The 21,731-nt window shown below is 44.8% G+C and overlaps 1 protein-coding gene across 1 annotated transcript in view; it reads left to right on the top strand.

Moving 5' to 3' along the window:
• MAN2C1 (mannosidase alpha class 2C member 1) overlaps positions 1 to 21,731 on the top strand; it is a 1,630,015-nt gene that overhangs the window by 1,296,465 nt on the left and 311,819 nt on the right. Inside the window, exon 20 of the mRNA XM_044077185.1 lies at positions 19,334 to 19,490. Coding sequence (XP_043933120.1) covers positions 19,334 to 19,490 — 157 coding nt within the window. The remainder of the gene's footprint in view (positions 1 to 19,333; positions 19,491 to 21,731) is intronic.

The raw sequence follows: 21,731 nt of genomic DNA, 5'->3' as shown, positions 1-21,731 counted from the left end.
TTTTTTTTTTTTTTACAACTTTTGTAATTCTTGTAGTTTAAATTACTAACTAGTGATTTCTGCAGATTTTTATAAGTATACAGAGTCAATGCAATTCTTTAGAGGTTGGAACTATAGGAGAGTATTGTAAGATTTATCAGTTGCTAGAAAGGAAAGTATAGTGCAGGAAGATTAAGTAAGATGAGAGGAAGAGCATTCCCATTCTGAAGTTAGATGTGAGTGAAGCAAGGTTTTGAACATAGAGAGACTGTTTGTGGTATGGATTAGAGGAGGAGAGAGAGTTCCAGTGTTGAGCTACAGAGAAGGACAATAGATGTTTGCCTGGTGAATGGGCAGGTTTATGTAGCTCAGTTAGATTTTGGGAATTTGATCTTAGAAGTTTATCTGGCTGATGCATTTTGAAGGTGGAGGCAAGGGAGGGATAGAGAGAGGGGTTGAAAATTAGTTTGTGTGCTTGGATAAGTTGACTATAGGTAAGGTAATTGGGCAGTTCAAGCCACTTTAGTTGATGTAGGGCATTACAGTAATGGGAAGTGGCTCTATGACCTATTGCAAATTTTGATATCTTATTATAGCAAGAGGAGAGTTTTGTCTTGAGGGAAGATTGTGGGTTAGTAAGGATAGCGGCACCATATAGGAGGGATGGAGTGAGGTATGTGATTGCTAGGATGAGCCTGGTGGAGGGAGAGAGGTAACGGTAATGGCGGTAAAGCATACCAATATTCTTATGTGTTTTTTTGTGTTTTCTTGTAGGTGGTTATCAAACTTTAGTTGATCGTCGATAAGTACTCCTAGTAGTTTAGAATTGAAGACTATTTCAAGAGGAGTATTGCTCTGGCTGGTGATTGAGAATGAATTTTTATCTAGGGTGGTAGTTTTGGATGGGGTAAATATCATTAGTTTGGTTTTGGTTGCTTTGAGTGCTAGATGGTTCTGAAGCATCCATTGTTCAGTGGAAAAGAAGGTGTCTTGGGTTAGTTTAGATAAAGTGGAGATAGAAGGGGAGGAGCAGATTATGGTAGAATTGTTGGCATACTGAATAAGGCTACCATTAGGGATAACTTGGTAGAAGTTGTTTATGAATATATTGAATATGAGGGGGGCTAAAATTGAACCCTGTAGGACACCTGTGGGAATATTTAGGAAAGGAGAGATGTTTTTTTTTTCCATTTGACTGATTGTTGTCTGTTTGTAAGATAACTGCTGAACCAGTTGATAGAGGAGTGGGACAGATTTAGTTTGGAGAGCTTAGTAAGAAGAAGGTTGTGAGAGATAGTGTCAAATGCCTTAGAGAGGTCTAGGAGGAGGATGGAGATGATATGGCCAAAATCATGGGCTTTGTTAACTGTTTCAAAGAAGGAGAGGAGAGCTGTAGTGGTGCTATGGCCGGGTCTGAAACCATGTTGTGTGGGAGTGAGAAGTTGGTTATTTATGAGATAGGGTAGCAGCTGTAGATGGATGCATTTTTCGAGAAGCTTAGAGATGGGGATAAGATAGCTGTGGGGTGAAAGTTTGGAATATCATTGTCGATGTCCTTCAAGAATGCAACTGCAGTCCTAACATATGGGTTGTCCTGCCTCAGGCAGCCCTCGGTCGGCCCGATTCCAAAGTCTGGGTCCGGCGTCGGCCGATGTCACCTCCTCCCCGACGTCAGAGCAGCTGGGGTATATAAGCATCAGCCGACGCCATCTTCCTCAGTCTTTCTTGCCGCGCGGTGCCCGAAGCAGAAGCAGTCCACAAGTGCTGGTCGGTCAGCTCCTGTGTTTTACTTATCCGAAGTCATCAAAAAGCTAAGTACCCCGTTGGGGATCTTTTTTCTTGCCTCAGCCGATGTCAGAAAAAACTGAAAAAGTTAATAACTGTTTGTCTTGTGGTAAACAAATACCTCATAAGGACTTCCATTCTTACTGCCTCCCCTGCCTTGGCCCAGTTCACGACGTCTCGGCCTGTGCTTGCTTCAATAAGCGCACATTCAGGCGCCGGGCAGAGTTTGCTGAAGACTTTTTTGGCGATAAATACTGTTATACCATGCCGTCGGAACAACCGACACCTCATATTTCCAAAAAACGGAAAGACCGGGACCGACATTCTCGGCCCGCGACTTCCACCGACACCACGCCAAAAACTACCGCGAGTGCATCGGTCTCTTCTGAGGCAGTTGTTCCACCGCTCCGGACCGACGACACCGCTTTACCAATTACTCCGGTCCCGGAGCCTGCACTGGTGCCGGTTGTTGATTTTCCACCTGAAACCGAAGCCCAAGACTTGCCTGAGACCATTCCGGTGGACAAGGTTACTCCAGCACGTGGGACAGCTAGGCCCCCTATGTCTATGTCTATCAAGGCCTACACATGTGCTAAGGCTGCTAGCCAGGCTAAGTCTCACCCTCCTAAAGCTTTGCCTCAGCCCACTACTGATAAACAAATCATGTCTTTAGCTGCAGATTTATTTTCTTTAATCAGAAGCTCCCAGGCCCATCCTGAAAGAGGATCTCAGCCACCTTCTGACAAAAGGCCCAGGGTTGAGCATACTGACACTCTTTCTTCAGATCAAGCCTCTGGTGACTCTGATCACTCAGATACCCAGGAAGAGTCCTTCCAGGCCTACGAGGATTCAGATGCGGAGGATTCTATTCCCTCTGCCTCTCCTCCTGAGGATTTTTCTTTTGGGGAACTTCTCCACTCCATGAGAGAGCACTTTCAGTGGCAAGGCCAGGAATTCTCCGATTCCAGGAAACGGCTTCGTACCTTCCTTAAGCTTCCCCAACACAGGCCTTTAGCTATCCCTCCAGTGTTAGATGTACTGGATGATGTGTACTCAGATTCGAGTGCTTCTCCTGATTCTCTCCCCCCTGCTCCTGTCAAGCCGGACAGATACTACAGGGTTCCTGAAACTCACAAACACTTCTTTAAGGCCCATGCTGTTGATCTAGAAACAATTTCCCAGGGGCCCAAAGGGGTGGCCACATCCTCTGCCAAAAATCCTTTGCCCTCAGACAGGGAAGCTAGGTCCCTGGAGAGGTGAGGTAAAAAAGTATATACCTCAACCACTCTTGCCATGAGGGCCCTCAACTGCCTTTTTCATATGTTTCAGTGTCAGGATTTCTTGTTGGATGATTTGCAGAAAAAGTTAGCCTCTCCTGAGCCTTTAGATAGAAAGGCCTTGCAGGATTCAGTCCATAACACACAGCAGGTTAGCAATCATTTTCATCAGTGTGGTTATGATGCATTGGAAGCTTCATGTAGGGCAGCTATGACAGGGGCCGTCATACGTAGACATGCATGGTTGAAAGAACAGGTATTACCAGATCATGTTAAAGCAAAGCTTCTAGATGCACCTCTGGAAAAACACAAGCTATTTGGTACTAATGCTCAGGATGTGTTGAAATCAATTGAGGAAAAGGCTAAATCAGTGCAAACAGTCAAGGATTTCCTACAGGTTCAGCCACCTAGGTTCAGCAGGAATTGGCCTTCTAAAAACTGGTCCTTTCTGGATACTGACAAGTATCAAAGGGGAAAAACAGGCGTGCCTGAGGGAGAGGGCAATACAGAGGCTCCTACAGGGGACGCCAATGGCAACCGACTAATCAGAGAGGTGGCGCAGGAACTTCCCCTGCTCCACAAGGACAATCTCAATGACTTGACTTTGACACCGCCGACCAAGGCTCAAAGAGAAGCACCTTTAAGCAGAAAATTATCCTTATTCTCAAAAAATTGGCATATTTTAACAAAGGACAAATGGATTCTGGACATAATAGACCAAGGCTACAGGTTCCACTTCCATACTTTACCAACAAGACAAGGCATGCCAAACCTGCCACAAAATCAAAGGGCAGAGGCATTCGAGCAAGTTTCAAAGCTGAGACAAATCAAAGCAATAGAAAAGGTTCCTCCTCAGGAACAAGGCCAGGGATTTTATTCAAGACTGTTCCTTGTTCCAAGAAAAGAAAAGCAATGGAGACCTATACTGGACTTGTCCACTCTAAGCACTTTTTTCTCATTGTACCAAAATTCAAAATGCTGACGCTACAGCAACTCCTTCCCATGCTGGGCAATGGGTCTTGGCTGGTTACTCTGGACCTCAAGGAGGCATACCTGCATGTCCCAATCCGACACAGTTGCAGAAGATACCTCAGATTTCTTGCAGGGTCAGAGCATTATCAATTCTCAGCATTGCCTTTTGGCTTATCTACTGCGCCCAGAGTATTCACGAAATGCCTGGCAGTAATTGCACACTGCAGACTCCAGGGGATACAAATATACCCTTACCTGGACGACTGTCTTATACAAGCGGACAGCAAGCAAGCCTTGACAAAAAACTTGAATTATGTCATTCACTTACTACAGGCTTTGGGATACACAGTCAACTTACAAAAATCAAGACTACTGCCATCCCAACAAATAATTTTTCTTGGAGCCAAACTAGACACAGAAACACAAATGGCTTACCTCACAGAAGAGAAGCAAGAACAATTACCACATTACTTCAAAAGTCTAGCAAAACTCACCCAGATGACTGCAAGGAAAATCCTACAGGCCCTGGGTTTCATGGCATCTTGCATTCTACTGATTCCTCTGGCAAGACTACACATGAGAAAATTACAATGGTACCTAAAAAGTTTATGGTCTCAGCACAGCCACAACTTAGAAGCAATTATCCCACTCATCCCATGTCTACAAAGGGAATTTTTGTGGTGAGCCCAAGCAAGCCAGTTAAACAAAGGTATGCCTTTCAACAAACCTCAAACAAGCCAAACCATTACAACAGACGCCCCAGACCATGGATGGGGGGTGCACATGGAAGGCAGATGTATTCAAGGACAATGGTCTCCCCGGGAAGTACATCTACACATCAATCAAAAAGAGATGATAGCAGTAATACATGCAATCGAGGCCTTCGGAAAATATCTTCAACAAGGTCATCTACTAATAAAGACAGACAACACCACTGTTATGTGGCACATAAACAAGCAGGGAGGTACTCATTCTTACCCCCTTTGCAGACTAACAATGACTCTTTGGGAAAAGTCCCTGAAACTGAACATACAGCTGCAATCCCAGTTTGTTCCGGGCAGGGACAACGTTCTGGCGGACAGTCTAAGCATAAACATCCTGGATCCGCACGAATGGATGTTGCATCCAGAGATTTTTGCACAAATAACCCATGCATGGGGAAGGCCGGACATAGATCTCTTTGCCTCCCACCTCAATCATCATCTGGAAAAGTTCTGCTCGAGGTCACACCATCCACAAGCCTGGAGAATAGATGCTCTCTCATTCAGCTGGAACTCTCTAACAATCTATGCATTCCCACCTCTACCATTAATGACCAAGGTGTTACTGAAGATCAAAGCAGAGCAACCGAAAGGCATCTTAATAGCTCCAGATTGGCCAAGACAGCATGGTATCCATTACTAAGGAGCATAACTTGCACCAAGCCGTGGCCCCTGCCTCAACGGCCTCTACTCTTGACTCAGCACAATTACAGGACGGTCCATCCCAACCTGAAAACTCTGCAGCTGACAGCTTGGAGGGTCCCATGATTTCTCCCCATTTCTCTCTCTCCAAGGAAGTTCAACAGATATTATTGGAAGCACGTAGACCTTCCACCAGAAAGGCTTATTCAGCCAAATGGAAGAGATTCGACATCTGGAATACCAACAAGGGACAAGATGCATCAGTTATGAGCATCCCACAGATATTGGAATACTTGGCAGACATGCTGCATAATGGACTTTCCTATTCTTCCATAAAAATACACGCTTCAGCAATTTCAGCAAAATACAACACTGATCCACCTGTGTTTTCACATCCTTTGCTAAGACAATTTCTAAGAGGGATAAAGAATATCAAACCTCCCAGAAAACAACCAGTGCCTGCATGGGACCTCAATTTCGTGTTGGAAAAATTAACTCTCCCTCCTTTTGAACCAGCAGCATCTTCAGAGTTGCAATTTCTTTCCTGGAAAACAGTTTTCCTGTTGGCAATCACCTCAGCAAGAAGAGTTTCAGAGATACAGGCCCTCATGGCAGTACCTCCATTCCTCATTTTTCATCAGGACAGAGTTTCCTTAAGAACTAATCCTTCTTTTATGCCAAAAGTGATCTCCAGGGTGTCTCTAAATCAAGCAATTCACCTGCCTACTTTCTTCCCCAATCCTCAAAATAAAGGGGAGAAGCTGCTGCACACTTTGGACATTCACAGACAACTACGCTACTACTTGGACAGAACAAAGGCCAATAAAAAGTCTGACCAATTATTTGTAGCATACGCTCCTGGAGTGCAAGGAAAGGCAATTTCCAAACAAACAATTTCAAAATGGATTGGATATTGCATCAGATTCTGTTAATCTTTCCATGGAAAGGGTGTGCCAGCCAATATCAGGCCACACTCCACCAGAGCTACAGCCACCTCCACAGCCTTCTTAAGAGGGGTGGCTACAAAGGACATTCTAGAAGCTGCTACATGGAGCTCCGTGCATACATTTTCCAAGCACTACAACCTGCCTTTATATTCCAGATCCTGAGCAGGCTTTGCTTCTGCAGTCCTGCAGGGCATTTTAGCTACACCATCCTTATCTTAGAGCCTACCACCCCCAGCTTGGCTATGGTATTCAACCCATATGTTAGGACTGCAGTTGCATTCTTGAAGGACATAGTACAGTTTTGTACCTACCATAAATGTAGATATCCAACTGCAGTCAGGTTTTCTCTCCCTCCTTCCCCTCTGTGTATTGGGTCCACTCCCCCCCCCCCTTTTTTATATTTAGCTGGGGATATCTTTTTATGGTGTATCTGTTTATTACTATTGTGTATGTCTGGAAATTTTATCCAGTTCTAAATTTAGCCTTCCTTGGAGGGCACCTGGCATCTGGGGCAAGAAACACTGAGGAAGATGGCGTTGGCTGATGCTTATATACCCCAGCCGCTCTGACGTCGGGGAGGAGGCGACATCGGCCGACGCCGGACCGCGACTTTGGAATCGGGCCGACCGAGGGCTGCCTGAGGCAGGACAACCCATATGTTAGGACTGCAGTTGCATATCTATCGGACATCTACATTTATGGTAGGTACAAAACTGTACTTTTCCCCCTTTACGAAGTGGAATAATAAAGGCCTTTTTCTATAGCTGGGGAACATGGCATTCTGAGATAGAGCAATTTATTAGGATGCAGATAAGAAGGGCGATGGCTTCTGTGTCTGCTTTTAGGAAGTAGGAGGGTATCTCATCAGGGGCATTGGAGCCAAGTTTTATTTTTAGGAGAAATTTCTTTATGGTAGCTATGGGGATGGGGTTAATGGAGAAGGGAGGGTATTGAGAGCAGGGCATTTTGGGGGAGGGAGGGGTGAGTGGAGGTGGGGGTGGGGAGGATAAAATGTTAGTGAAGGATGATGTTAGTTTGCCTGTGGAATCTATAAAGAATGAGTTAAATTGGGTGGCTAAATCCAAGTCGGTGGCATTTGGGTCTGGGCAGGGGTTTTCTTTTTTGCCAGGGTGAAGGAGAGAGGAGATTCCATTCCAAATTTTTGGGGGGTTTGTGTTATGATTTGTTTGGAGTTTAGAGAAATAGGCTTTGCAGTCTGAGATAATACATTTTTTTTACTTTGTTACGTAATGTTTTATATTCATTGAGGGTGGTGATATTTTTGTTTTTGTGGTAGCGCTTCCAGGCTTTATCCTGTAGTCGCATAATAAGTAAGGTATTTTTGGTTAACCATGGTACAAGATTGCTTCTTATGCTTTTTGTTATCAGTGGGGCACATGAATTGAGCAGGTTTAGGAAAGATGAGTTAAAGTTGGTGACAGTATTATCTAAGGGCAGGGTCTTTAGTAGGTTCCAGTTGATTCTTTTAAGTGCATCAGAGAATGTGCTAGGATTAAAGTTTTTTAGGCTTCGGGTGATGCTGTAGGTATGAGTTAGTTGTAGGGAAGAGGGGAGACGGTGGGAAAAAGTGGGGAAGTGGTCACCTAGAAAGTCAGGAAGAGTACCACTATTGGAGATGTAGTGAGGATGGGAAACTAAAATCCAGTCTATGTTACTCCCAGTAAGGAAGCTTTTGGAAGGCCTAGTTGTTGAGTTGATTAGCTGAGGGAAGTTGTACAAGTTTATATTGAGTGAGTTGAAGGGGAATTGAATTGTGGCTCAGTTTATATTAACATCCCCCAAGATTATAGTTTCATTAGTAATGTTGGTGGAAAACCAGGAGATAATATCTTCAAGGGTTGAAATACTGTCTCCAGGATGGATGTAAAGGGATAGTATACACATAACTTTGTTTATTTAGATGGAGTAGGGCTGGAATTAGTTTTGCATTACCAAATTTGAGAATAGGTTTGGTATACGGGGTTACCAATAGAGATGAGTAAAGGAGAGTGACTCCTTCTTTTTTTGTCTTCTATCGCTCCTTATTATACAGTAGTTGGATGGTATTAGTTCAGAGTCTTTTATATGGGGATTGAGACAGGTTTCTGAGATTGAAAGACTATCAGGCTGGTTATGGAGAAGCCAGGCATGGAGGTTGGGAATTTTATTGCATATGCTCAGAGCATTAAAAGCTGAGAAATGGAGGGGTTGGGAGGTTGAGTTGTGTGTGAGAGAGGGTCTAGGGTTTGGGTGGATGTCCCCGGAGAGACAGTCTCAACAGGAGAATTCTGTTGCCTCACAAGTGGTCCCTAAATCTGAAGGCTGTAGCTCAGATTTTTTTGGTGTTGGGCACTCTGACCTATTTGCCTCCTCATTCAGCACCAACTGCAACAGGTGTTACACCATAGTTTCCCCTCCAGGACAGTCACCCAGGGATGCTCTGGTGCTTGCTTGGTCTGCAGGGCTTCTTTATAATTATCCCCCAATTTCCTTGATAGTTTCTTCAGAAAGCAGCCCATTACAGAGCTACAGTGATCTACATGCATCCCTTTTGGCTTCGTCAGGTGTGGTTTTCCTTCATTTGGCCTCTTCTGAAGTACCCCAACCCTCTGGTTACTGGAGCCCATTCCAGATCTCATTTCTCATCTAGCAGGTCTGAATCCCCCAACCTTCAGTCCCACAGGTTAAATGCATGGTTTCTCCATTTCCCTTGATGGCCAGAAATCCCATACCTTAACAGGCTGTTGTTCCATATATTGTCATCATCTCAAAAGCGATCTGCTAGGGAGATGCTTTCTAGTAAATGGAGGAGTTTAGTTATGTGGACAGAATCTAGGGGTCTGGATCCTGCCACCTGTCCCCTGGAATCTGTTTTGGGTTTTCTCGTTGAGTTGTTTCAGTCAGGTTCCAGTTTTTCTGCGATTAAATTACAATTGGCAGCTGTTTCTAATGTTTTCATGTTGGGAAGGTAATGTACCTCTGGCTTCTCTCAAGATTTCCTTAATGTACCTCTGGCTTCTTTCAAGATTTCCTAAGTGTTCCTCAATGGTACATTTTTGCTACATCCTCCAGTACTGGATCCAGTCCCTCCCTGGTATTTACCTTCTGTCTTGCAAGTACTTGCAGTCCCTCCATTTGAACCTTCAGCTACTTCTGATTTGAAGATCTTATCTTGGAAAACTATGTTTTTGGTAGCAGTTTCTTTCGCAGCGAGGGTTTTGGAGTTGCAAGCCTTGATTCTTTACCTTCTTACTTTGTATTTCATAAAGTCAGGGTTTACATTCATACAAACCCTTCTTTTCTGTCTAAGGTAGCTTCTGAGAATAAAATTAGCAGTTCTATTCATCTTCCTGCCTTTCATAGTTTCTTCAATAAAGTGGAATACCTTTTACATTGTTTGGATGTACATACGCAATTGCGATTCAGTATGAACTGTAACAAAGCTTTAATAAAATCCAATCAGTTATTTTTAAAAATCTGGGCTGGGCTCACCTGTGTCTAAAGTGAATTTGTCCAAGTGGCTTTCAGATTGTATTTTGTTTGCATATTTGAAAATCAAGACCCTTCCACATAAATCTAAGGTTCATGTGACAAGAGCTATGGCTACTTCCACAGCTGTCTTTTCTAGAATATCAGTGGATGAAGTTTGTGCAGGTGCTCCTTGGCTGGGTCACCACACTTTTGTGTCACATTATAAGCTGGATATCCAGTCTAGATACGGGGCAACCTTTGACTCCACAGTGTTGCAGAATATCTTTCCTTAGTTCTTCCCGAGGAATATTTCATGGCTGAGGGACAGTGTCCCTCAAGTTGAAGCTAGACGGAGCAGACAGCATCCGATAAAAAAGTTATGTAATTACCATAATGATAGTTCCGTGTTGTCTATCTTCATCTGGTTCAACCTTCCCGCCCAACTCCCCCCACCTTTTTGTTGACATGGTGAGTCTTACCTTCTGTCATGACCAGACATTGGAGGTTGTTCCTTCCCTATTTCTGGGGTTCTCCACCCTGCCTGATTTAAAGAATCTATTTTTAGTGTATATTTCCAGAATTAAATGTATATAGGAGGGGATCTTATGGGGCACACTCTGTCTGAGGATTAGAGTGAGGAGCAGGGAGTTATGGGTCAGGGAGGCAGAGCCAAGGGGGTTAAAGACTTTAGAATTGGCCGGTGTCAAATCTGAATTGGACCCGTAGTCCCACAGGATGAACCAGGTGGAGACAGACAACATCTATCATTTTGGTAAGTACATAAATTTCATTTTTTTCTTTTAAGTCTGTATGTGTGTTAAATATTGGCTTCTTCAATATCAAATTAATTCTTCCCTACTAAAATGTTTCATTTGCCCTTACAACTTACTTATCTGCTCAGCATGAGTCCTTTTTGGTATGGGAGGCATAACTCTTAATGTTGAGGACTGCCCATCTTGCATCTAAAGGAATTTGGATGTAATGGGATCCTATCTCGCCTACATTCATCACTGATGGGTTCGGAGCCGATCCGTCGGCTCCGACTCGGCCGTTATACACTAGAACGAAGTCTCTTATTGGCTGGGCTACCCCTTATCCCACAATGCACCACACCTGCTTCCCCAGATCCAAGACGGACGTGGTCTCGACTTGGCTGGAGCTAAGTGATTTTCTTGACCTTTTGGTCTTTTTTCCATAAGGTTTCTGTCAGAATTTGATCAAACAGCTGTTTTAACAGCTTTGTGAGAGTTTTTGTCTTGTTTGGTGAAAATTAATTTTTACCCTTTATTCGCGCTGTTTGTGGACTGGGCAAGGCCCGTTTAAGTTAGAGGGCTTTTGCCCTTGTTGTATACTTGTCTCTTTTTCCTGTTTGTGGTGTGACTGAGTTAGTTTCGGGCTAAGCCCGTTTAAGTTAGAGGGCTTTAGCCCGTGTAGTCCCTTTTCTGTATTGTTCACCTATTGTGTCGGGCTAAGCCCATTTAAGTTAGAGGGCTTTAGCCCATACTTCTGTCACTGCATTTTTCTGTTTTTTGTTAGTCACCTGTGCCTTTTCTAATCAATATGTCTAAGGAGCAAAAGTCGGGTTTCAAGAAATGTGCAAAGTGTAATTATAAGATGTCTGTTACAGACAGCCATGCTATTTGCGTGTACTGCTTAGGCCCAAAACATTTACAGGATACTTGTAGTGTATGCCATGCATTCTCCTCCAGGGTTCTCCAGGAGAGAAAAAATAAATTGATTCTTAGGGGTCTGATTAAGCCTTCTTTTGAAGAAGCCTTGGCTTCTTCTCCTGCTTCCAAAAAGAAGAGATCGTCGGCTCCGACCAGTCCATCCGGCCCGATGTCCAAGAAGCCTAGATCATCGGCTCCGACCAGTCCGTCGGAACCGACAACTAAAAAACCAGGGTCGACTTCTTCTTCCTTGGCTCCAATGGCTTCGGAGCCGATGGCTGAAGGGTCTGCCTCGGTGCTTCTCTCCTCGGCTCCATTGGTATCGGAGCCGCAGGGGAGTGTATCGAGAGGCCAATCACCTACCTCGGCTCCATTGATCTCGGAGCCGTTGGAGGTGTGCAGCTCAGACTCTTCCCCCTCGGCTCCGGAGCCTCCTTTGGTGCCGACACTATTGCAGCCGGTTCCGGTCTCGGCTCCTATAGTGTTGGAACCTTATCGGAGCCGGTCCCCTGCTTTATCAGAGCCGAGGCAGAAGTCTTCTCGGCCCCAATCTGTTTCCTCCAAATCCTCTAGGTTATCTGATTCGGATTTGGATAGGGTTATCCAGAGGCTATTCCAGTCCTCAGTGTTTACTAAAATGATCTCGGCTCCAGCCCCCGCGGCTTCGGAGCTGACTCCACACCCAGTACATTTGATTTCTCCTCCGACCCTCTTGGAGCCGTTGGAGTTGGTGCAGGTAGAACGGAGCGGAACCGTCCAGTCGGAGCAGGGACCCCCTCGGAGTTCCCCTGCTCCGACTTTCATTCCTACCCTGTCCTCGGTGTCAGGGTTTGGTACCAGGTCTTCCTCGGCGGGGGCCGAGGGCAACACTGTAGAGCTCGCCTCTTCGATGCCCAGTCTTCCCCCCGGAGCATCTGCCCTAGGCATTCCCGGTACCGCCGTGGTCTCTCAGCAAGTGACCTCTGTAGAGTCTGGAGGTCCTGCCTTTGAGGCCATGAGGAGTGCGCTGGCCATGACCTTGCCGGTTCAGCAGGTTTCTACCTCTCCATCCCAAGTTCTGGGTACTGGTGCCTCTGGAGACATTCTTTCCCGCGACAGTGGGGCCCTGGGACCTGAGGATACCCCCTTGGGGGGTTCCCTTCTTCCGGGGGGTCCTTCCAAATCTGCTTCGGATGAACCCCCAAGGAAGAAACTGTGTAAGAGGAAGCACGTTGATTCCCAGGATGAATCCGTCACTTCAGATACTGACCTCGAGGATGCAGAAGGGTCCCCTAAATCGTCCTCCGATGACGTCTCTTTCTCGGATATCCTTGAGATTTTGAGACAGAGAGGCGATTGGCAATCCAAAGCCCCTACCGCGGAGGAGTCAGTTTTCCTCAAGGCCTTCGGGGCCCAGCCCTCCTCCTCCTGGGTGTCTCCACCCTTCGACGAGTTATTGGACCTAATCTCTCGAAGGGTGTGGGAACATCCTGACACGGTGGAACCAGTGCCTGCCAGACCCAATAAATTTCTTTCCGCTCCTCCCCAGAAAGAATTCCTCACCAAGGGCGTTGCAGTTGATGCTATGGTGGTGGCATCTGCCACTCAGCAGGACGTGGCAGAGGCTTCAACATCTATTCATCCTCCTAATAAGGATTCTAGGAGCATGGATAGGCACGGGAAGCGTACCCTTTCTTCAGCGACCTTTACCATGCGGTCGCTGAACTATCTTTGTCATTTTACGAGGCTCCAAAGGGACCTCGTCAAGGAGTTAGGAGAGTCCCTTGCGGGTAACCTTCCTGAGGCGTTAGCACAGACTGTGGGCGCTCAGATGACTACCCTAACCTCTATTGTCAACTCGTCCATGAGGCTCATATCCTATGCAGCCAAAGGGGTGAGCAGAGCAGCGGGCACAGGAGTGGCTCTTAGGAGACAGGCCTGGCTACGCTTGTGTCCATTCGCGGAGGCCTTTAAGTCTTCCTTCACGGCCCTTTGATGGGTCTTCCTTGTTTGGACCCAAGGTGAAGGACACACTTACTCGGTGCGAACAGGAGGGAAAGACCTTGACTGCCGTTGGGGCCCGCTTTTCCGCTCCCTCTAGACCTTATTCCAAGGCCCAGAGAGGAGGGAAAATGTGGTTCCGGAAATCCCAAAAGTTCTTCTCTACTCCACCGAGTGATCCCCCCTCCAGAGGCAGGGGGGGTTCAGGAAGATGCCACCCTAGAGGTGGCAGAGGCCCCCGTAACTCTGGAGAACACGAATCCTTTCGGGGTTCCTCCTACCCTCAACGTCCCTAGGATGTGGCCCAGCTGTGCTTCTCCGGAGCCAGTCGGGGCTTTGAAACACCCACAGGCTTGGGAATCGATAACCAAGGATCAGTGGGTGCTTCGCATTGTAACCGGAGGTTACCTCATCCCTTTTTTCAAGCCCCCTCCTCCTACAAGGAGAATCCCGGACGTGCCACCCAGTCAACGGGATCTAGCAGCCGTAGAAGTCTCAAAGCTGCTAAGAAAAGGAGTCATCCAGCCCGTCCCCGCCGACCAGATCGGATCAGGAACTTACTCAAGGATATTTTTGGTGCCAAAAAAGACAGGGGACGTAAGGCCCATTTTGGACCTCAGCCTTTTGAATCGTTTTGTGAAAAAGTCCAAGTTCCGGATGGTCACCCTTCAGTCCATTCTCCCGTTATTGGAGAAGGATGTCTGGATGTGCTCCATAGACCTCAAGGACGCTTACTATCACATATTGATACGTCAGGAGTCATTTACGCTTCCGCCTAGGAACCAGTCACTTCCAGTTTCGTGCACTGCCCTTTGGACTCACCACAGCCCCCAGGGTGTTCACCAAATGTCTGGCAGTAGTGACAGCTCACTTGAGAAGTCTCGGATTCCAAGTGTTTCCTTATCTCGACGACTGGCTCCTCACTGCCACCTCCAAGCATCTACTGGTTCGAGCGCTGATGGCCACAGTAACCTTGGGTTTCTCACTGGGAATCTCTTTCAATTGGGAAAAATCTGTGCTGCGGCCATCTCAGCGTATCACCTTCATAGGCGCAGAGTTAGACACGCGAAGTATGCGGGCATTTTTACCAGCAGAGAGAATTCAGGTTCTACAGTCACAGGTCCTAAATTTGTTACCCAAATCTCGGGTTCCTGCCAGACAGATTCTTCAGTTGTTGGGTTCGATGGCTGCAACCATCCTCCTAGTACCATTAGCCAGACTGCACATGTGAGTGCTGCAATGGCTGTTGTCGGTACAATGGTCATACCAAGAACTTCCCCTGGATCACCTAGTTCTAATTACGGACAGTTGTCAGGACCTCCGTTGGTGGCTATGTTGGTCCAACCTGGACCGGGGGCGTCCTTTCGCTCTTCAGCCCCCTGTTGCCACGGTGACCACGGACGCCTCCCAGATAGGGTGGGGGTCATTATCTGGACAGGACTGTCTAAGGCACTTGGCAGGATTGCGAAGCGCACCTTCACATCAATGTCCTGGAAATGAGAGCGGTGCTTCTGGTTCTACAGGCACTTCATCATGCTCTCCCACAGGGTACTATTGAGATCCTATCCGACAACATGTCGGTAGTTTGGCACATAAACAAGCAGGGGGGAACCAGGTCCTACCCCCTTTGCAGGGAGGCCATGAGAGTATGGCGCTGGGCCATAGCCTCTCGATGTTTCTTAGTAGCCACGCACATTCCGGGGAAGGCCAATGTGATTGCAGACAGGCTCAGCAGGACCCTCCTGCTGCCCCACGAGTGGTCCCTCAACAACAGAGTGGCTGCGCTAATCTTTGCCAAATGGGGCCTCCCTTGTTGCGACTTGTTCGCCAGCCCCAACAATGCGAAGTGCAGAGAGTTCTTCACTCTGACGCCCTCTCAAGGACAGTCCCCAAGGGACGCTCTAGCCCACACTTGGCCCCCGGGTCTGCTTTATGCCTTCCCTCCGATTCCCCTTCTCCCGAGGGTGATTCAGAAGGCTCTTCATGTCGGGTGCGATATGATTTTGGTCGTCCCACATTGGCCCCGTCAGGTTTGGTTCCGTTTCTTCAGAAGTATGCGACACAGGGCCCTTGGATTCTGGACCCAGTGCCGGATCTGCTATCCAATCCATTGGGGCACTCTCATCCGTCCCTCCGGTCGCTGCGACTGGCTGCTTGGTTACTCCACTTCCATCCTTAGTTAGAGATCTTTCTCTTTCTTCGGAAGTGATGCACATCTTGTCTTCTTCCCACAAGCCGTCTACCGTTAAGCTGTATTCCAGCAAATGGAAAAGGTTTGTTTGTTGGGCCCAGCAGCGAGGCATTGATCCTCTTACGGCCCCAATTCCGCAGGTCTTGGAATTTCTAGCTTCCTTATTTCATTCTGGCTCTTCAGTCTCCACATTTAAACTTCAATTGGCGGCTATATCTAATTTTCATGTTGCTGCAGACCCCTCTTTAATGGCTAACAGACTTTGCAAGTCCTTTCTTAAAGGAGCCTGGCTCCTCAGGCCTCCTGTAGCTCATCCCATTCCCCCTTGGGACTTAAATTTGGTTCTGGCCTCCTTAACTGCCCGTCCCTTTGAACCGGCGGCCACTTGTGATATAAAAATTTCTGTCGTGGAAAACGGCCTTTCTAGTGGCTATTACTTCTGCTAAGCGTGTCTCAGAGCTTCAGGCCCTCTGTTCTTCCCCTCCGTATTTGATCTTTCACAAAGACAGAGTTTCCCTTAGATTGAATCCATCTTTTTTGCCTAAGGTAGCATCCCCTTTATGCATTCAGCAATCATTGGAGCTTCCAGTTTTCTTTCCAAATTTTTCTGATAGAGCAGAATATACCTTTCACCAGTTGGATGTTCATAGGCAACTGTGTTTTTACTTGGATAGGACCACTCAGACTCGAAAATCTGACCAACTGTTTGTGTCCTTTGCAGAGAATAGGTTGGGTCTTCCAGTTGCCAAAGCCACCATTGCTAGATGGATTAAAGATTGCATCACTTTCATTTATTCCCACTCAGGCAAGGAGCTGCCTTTCCCAATCAAAGCTCATTCTACTAGGGCTATGGCCACCTCTGTAGCTTTTCATTCCAAAGTTTCAATAGATGATATTTGTGCGGCTGCTACTTGGTCTTCTCCGCACACCTTCATTTCTCATTACAAGCTTGATGTGGCTTCCCGAGGCAGTGCTTCATTTGGTTCCGCAGTTCTCAGGAGTGTATTCCAGTGAGCCACCCGGGGTTTTAGGTGCTAGGGACGCTGTCCCATCAGTGATGAATGTAGGCGAGATAGGATCCCATTACATCTTTTAGTTATGTACTTACCATAACTTTGGATGTATGGGATCCATCTCATACCCACCCTCCTTCCCCCTACCTTTTGGATTTGGAGGAAACATTGGTCTTGCTGAGCTCTCCTCTGGAAGGACTCTAGTTGGTTACAGTTATTACTATGTGTTTTGTTCCTGTATGTATGTATGAGAGCGAACAAACAAGATCTGGGGAAGCAGGTGTGGTGCATTGTGGGATAAGGGGTAGCCCAGCCAATAAGAGACTTTGTTCTAGTGTATAACGGCCGAGTTGGAGCCGACGGATCGGCTCCGAACCTATCAGTGATGAATGTAGGCGAGATGGATCCCATACATCCAAAGTTATGGTAAGTACATAACTAAAAGTTATCTGTCATTGAATATAAACATATCCAGTATCTCATGTTTGCAGTGTTTAATAGTAAATTACTATTTGGAAAGTCTGAGTTTAATTTTTACTTGAGGCTGGCTCTAAAGCTCTTTGAAAAATAAATTTTCATCAAGATAGTTGAACAATAAGAGAATGGTCTGACAAAAGTTACAAGTTTAGAAAGTGGACAGGAAATTAGCCTGGAAACAAAAAGAAATCTAGCCTAACCTTTGATTTATGGGCTGAAAAATAAAAGGTAAAGTCAGTTCCCAAAGAGATTTATCAATAACGATCCACTACCTCAACTTAACTTGAGAGATGAAGATAACCTAGAGGCCATTTTATCAAATGTTGAACTTAAGATTAAATTTCAAGTTCCCATTAAAATGAATAATTGGAGAATAAATCTTGAGGTTAGTTGAGACAGGTCCCAGAAAATTCTATTTATTTATTTATTTATTTTTGTTATACGGAGTCTGAAGTGATATATTTTTCACTGTTTTTTCGAAAGATAATTCTAAAAGCACATATCTCCTCCTAGAGTCTCTCATTACTTTGACTATTTTTACATTACAGTCCCTTTTTAAGTATAATTCCTATCCCATAACTTGTGTAACTCAAGTCTGAAATTAGCTGATCCTATGAGTTTCCTGAGTGCAACAATGTGTGTGCCCGTGTTGTAAAGCAAGTGAAATAATTTCTTACTCAATGGATTTTGAATTTGGTTAAGGTACCTGGATGAACTCATACTGATTCACAATTGCTCAGACACTGCCTTTACAAGGACTAAAATGTGTTTGTACTATTAAAGCTGGTAGGATGGGTTTTACATAGATGATCAAAATGGTTTGTACTAGAAGTGATTTGTTGTGGGCAATTCTGCCGACATGGATAAAAGATTGCAGTTTTTTAATGGCTACATGGTGCAGAAGTGTAGTGCCTTCTGTTAATGTGTGCCAAGGCAGTTACCTTTCTAGGACCTAGTCCTACAAACAAACCCAACTGTGCTCAACAAAACTAAGTTCATCTGAATAACTACATTTAACCAATAAAAGAGAACTAATGTAAAATCTAAGCCTCCAACCTAAATATTCCAGCTAAAGTGTTCAATTAACAATTATCTGCCACTCACAAAGCTTGTCCCTTTGTATTAAGACTAAACCCTTGCCTCTGTCTACCTTGAAATCAATATTTGGATACCTGTTTCTGCCATAATTATTAACTATGATGGCCTTGTTGATGTGTTGAGTAAATAATTGGAAGAAATTCCATTTGAAAGTGGTTCAGTTAGCCCAACAATACATATGAAATTGAGGGTCATTTAGGTTAAAGTTCAGACAGTAGACACTTTGTGGAAAATTTCCATGTAAAGTATTAAATTATTTAAGCAGTAAGGTTTAAAATTCAATGAAGCAGTCAGCCATAAGAACTTAAGTAATCAGTAGTTCCACTTGCACCAAAAACATGAAGAAAGCTAACTGATATTATTACTTCGACATATTACAGTGCTTTAATAGAATTCAAAAAGTCTATTAAAAATAACTTAATGTGGTGTTAGTGTGCTAAGATTTGTAACCTTTACATATTATTTGATAGATGTTAACTAAATCCTCACACATAGTCTTTGTAACTACTCATTATGAAGGTTATTTTCTTTAACTAACACGATTGCTGTTCAGCATATCACTTCATCACCATACAGTAATGATGTTCATAGATTTAGCCAATGTAAGCTAAGGTGTTCACGTAAGCATGTATGCTATTGGAAATGTGCTTATTATAGTACTTTGAAAATGTCTAAATGTTTCTGGCAAAAGAACTATAATGTACGTTGCAGATTGCATTATGTAACTAGTATTGCATGACATTTGCAAAATGGGGAGTTTGCTGGTAGTGGTGGAAACAGTTATAAAAGTCCTGGCTACGCTCATGGTGACATGACATTTATCTTGTGACTTGTATGCTTTACTCACACCTCTGCTGCAAATCTGCTCTAAAATTACCTTTTGGTTAGAGTATTATAACAAATGTGTATGTTGCCTTTAAACTGAGTCATAAACAAGTGTAATTGCAACTTGGGTTCAGAATTACAAACAGCAGATTGTGGAACTTGGGTTCAGAATTACAAACAGCAGATTGTGCAACAGAGAGACACACATTGTTCTCATTGATTGTTTTGTTGTCTGCTTTTTCTAGAAAGCCTGTTGTACATCTCTTGAGTCCTTTGGCCATTGCTTCATCTGATAAACTTCGTGGGAGTTTGAAGTTCTCTCTTCGGATTAGTGAAACTAGTGTAATCCACCAGGAAGTAGTATTGGATGCAATGTGCCCCTATGTTAGGTTCAACACAGAGGTAGGGCAAGGACTGTATTACAGGTCTGTTCATAATATATGGCAGATGTGCATGTGCATTTAGTACATATTATAAGACTTTGCAATATATACTTTTTGTGGTAGTGAAGCTTTGGCCGGATGTTGTTAAGTGTTCCTTTATCATGCAGACATTGTGACCATTCCACGTCTGATGGTGGAAAAACATTCTGACCATAAGTAGTTGGTAGCCCTTGAAACTAACCATTCCATAATGGTTTGGTTTATTCCCCCCCCCCCCCCCAACACGCTCACACTTACCTAAAGGGTAGGCAAGAAACTGAGTAGTCTCTCTACCTGTATTTTCCCTAGGTAAATTTGGGCTGTGGCATATAGTGACAGCATCAGCCTGTCTCCAAGGAGAACAGTATAGCTGGATCTTGTGTGGCATGGGTCACCCATGACCCATATAATGCCTGACCTCCCCCCCAAAAGAATAGAGCACTGTAATGAGGAGCTCTTCCTTTCGGTATAGGTCACTGTCACTGCAAATGCACATCAATTTCAGTTTAATAGCATGCAACATATTGCCTGTCCAGAAAGTGTATCTGTTTAAATTCTAACATGTTAACAGAAAAGAATTCAAACCAAATAGCTCCTGACACAGAAACACAATGTCTACCTGGGTACAGGAGTGAGTATAGATTTTCAGAAGGCCTTCTGTAGTGAAATGGGAATGTACAGAACAAAGTCTATTTCTTGGAAGGTCGGGGAGTGGAGAGATCTGAAAACTAGTGAACTGTTAAGTCTCTAGATGAGGTTGCATGCTAGCTAAACCATTATTTGGTTTATGCTGCTTGTAGCAGTACATATCTGAAACTATATTTATGGGAACATTCACCCAGCTTGTGTACAATTGAATGAACATAGCAATAAAAAAGTTTTGCCTTCTGCTGTGTACTGCATTAATGCAGTATACTTTCTATACCTTAACAATTATGTTTTACCTGTCTTTAAAATATTAGGCATTCCAAAAGTTAGATTAGTTACAGGTTTGGTCTGTAATTGGAAAGATTTCTTCAGGTATGGTACTGTAGTCTTAACAGATTAATTTTTTTTTACAGTGCAATATTATTATCTTTTGATACAGCAGAATAATTTTACATTTGCAATATAAAATATTCACAAGAACTATCCATGCCGCAGAACTGTGAAGCATTTTTTCTGTAAAAACACAGTTTAGATGATTGTGAACTTACATGTTCTTTGTCAGAATCAAGTACACCATATTTTTCAGACTGTTTAAAAGATTTGAAGTTGTTGTCTTCATTTGTGGGTACTCAGATCCACCACGGATCCAACTTGGCCGCATTTCCAGCATCTGATCTGAGCTCCAAGCTCCTCCCCTACCCATAATGTCCCCTGTCTCCCTCCTCCCTTCAGATCTCATTTGCCACGCTAGCATAAGCATCATGATCTACTGCTCTGAGCTTCTATTTTGGTAAGTGATTTATTTTCCTTTGGGATTCTCTACTTTCTTTTACTTGTTTGTTTGTCTTTTTGGCTTTTTCCGGTTAGGGGTCACCACAGCTGTACTCTGGTCCGCTAATGATTGGCAGCAGATTTTTATGGTGCCGAGTTGCCAGCCCGACGCCCAACTTCAGCGAAGGCACTCCCATTCACGCATGTCTTTCGGAGGCCACTCGACCGTGGGGAGGACATGCAGACTCTACACAGAAGGCACTCCAGCCGAGAATCAAACAGGAGAACCTCTTGCTGTGAGGTAAAAATGCTATCGCTGTACCACCACGGCTTTTTACTCTACTTTCTTCTTACTTTTCTATTTCTATCTTTTCTACCTCTCCTCCCTTGTGCTGTTTGGATCAGTATTAAAAAAAACTTCTTTCTATTGTCTGTCTGGAAGCGTGTGTGTGTGTTTGTGTGTGTGTGTGTGAGAGACTGTGTTCTGGTTGGGCCCTCTCTGCTGGAATTATGTCTGAGAACCCTAAACCATGCTTTCATAAGTGCACAGAGTGTGGCCATAAGTTCTTCCCAGCTGATGGCTACACTCTGTGCATGGTATGCTTAGGGGTTTCCCATGTAGAGTCCTCCTGTTCCATCTGTGTGGGCTTCAGTCCCCATGCATTGATGGACAGGAGGAATAAGTTTATCTTTAAATGCCTTCTTCCCCCTCCTACCACCAGGAACCAGGCTTCCTCAACCCGACTTCTACTGCTACTTCTGTCTCCACCCCGGCCTCTGGGACTCAACCTCCCGCCAAGAG

Source organism: Protopterus annectens, chromosome 7.part0, assembly GCF_019279795.1.
Source record: "Protopterus annectens isolate FY-2018-M chromosome 7.part0, PAN1.0, whole genome shotgun sequence".
Lineage (NCBI taxonomy): Eukaryota > Metazoa > Chordata > Ceratodontiformes > Protopteridae > Protopterus > Protopterus annectens.
Note: the sequence above shows the minus strand (reverse complement) of the source record. Positions and strands in the feature narration are given on the sequence as shown.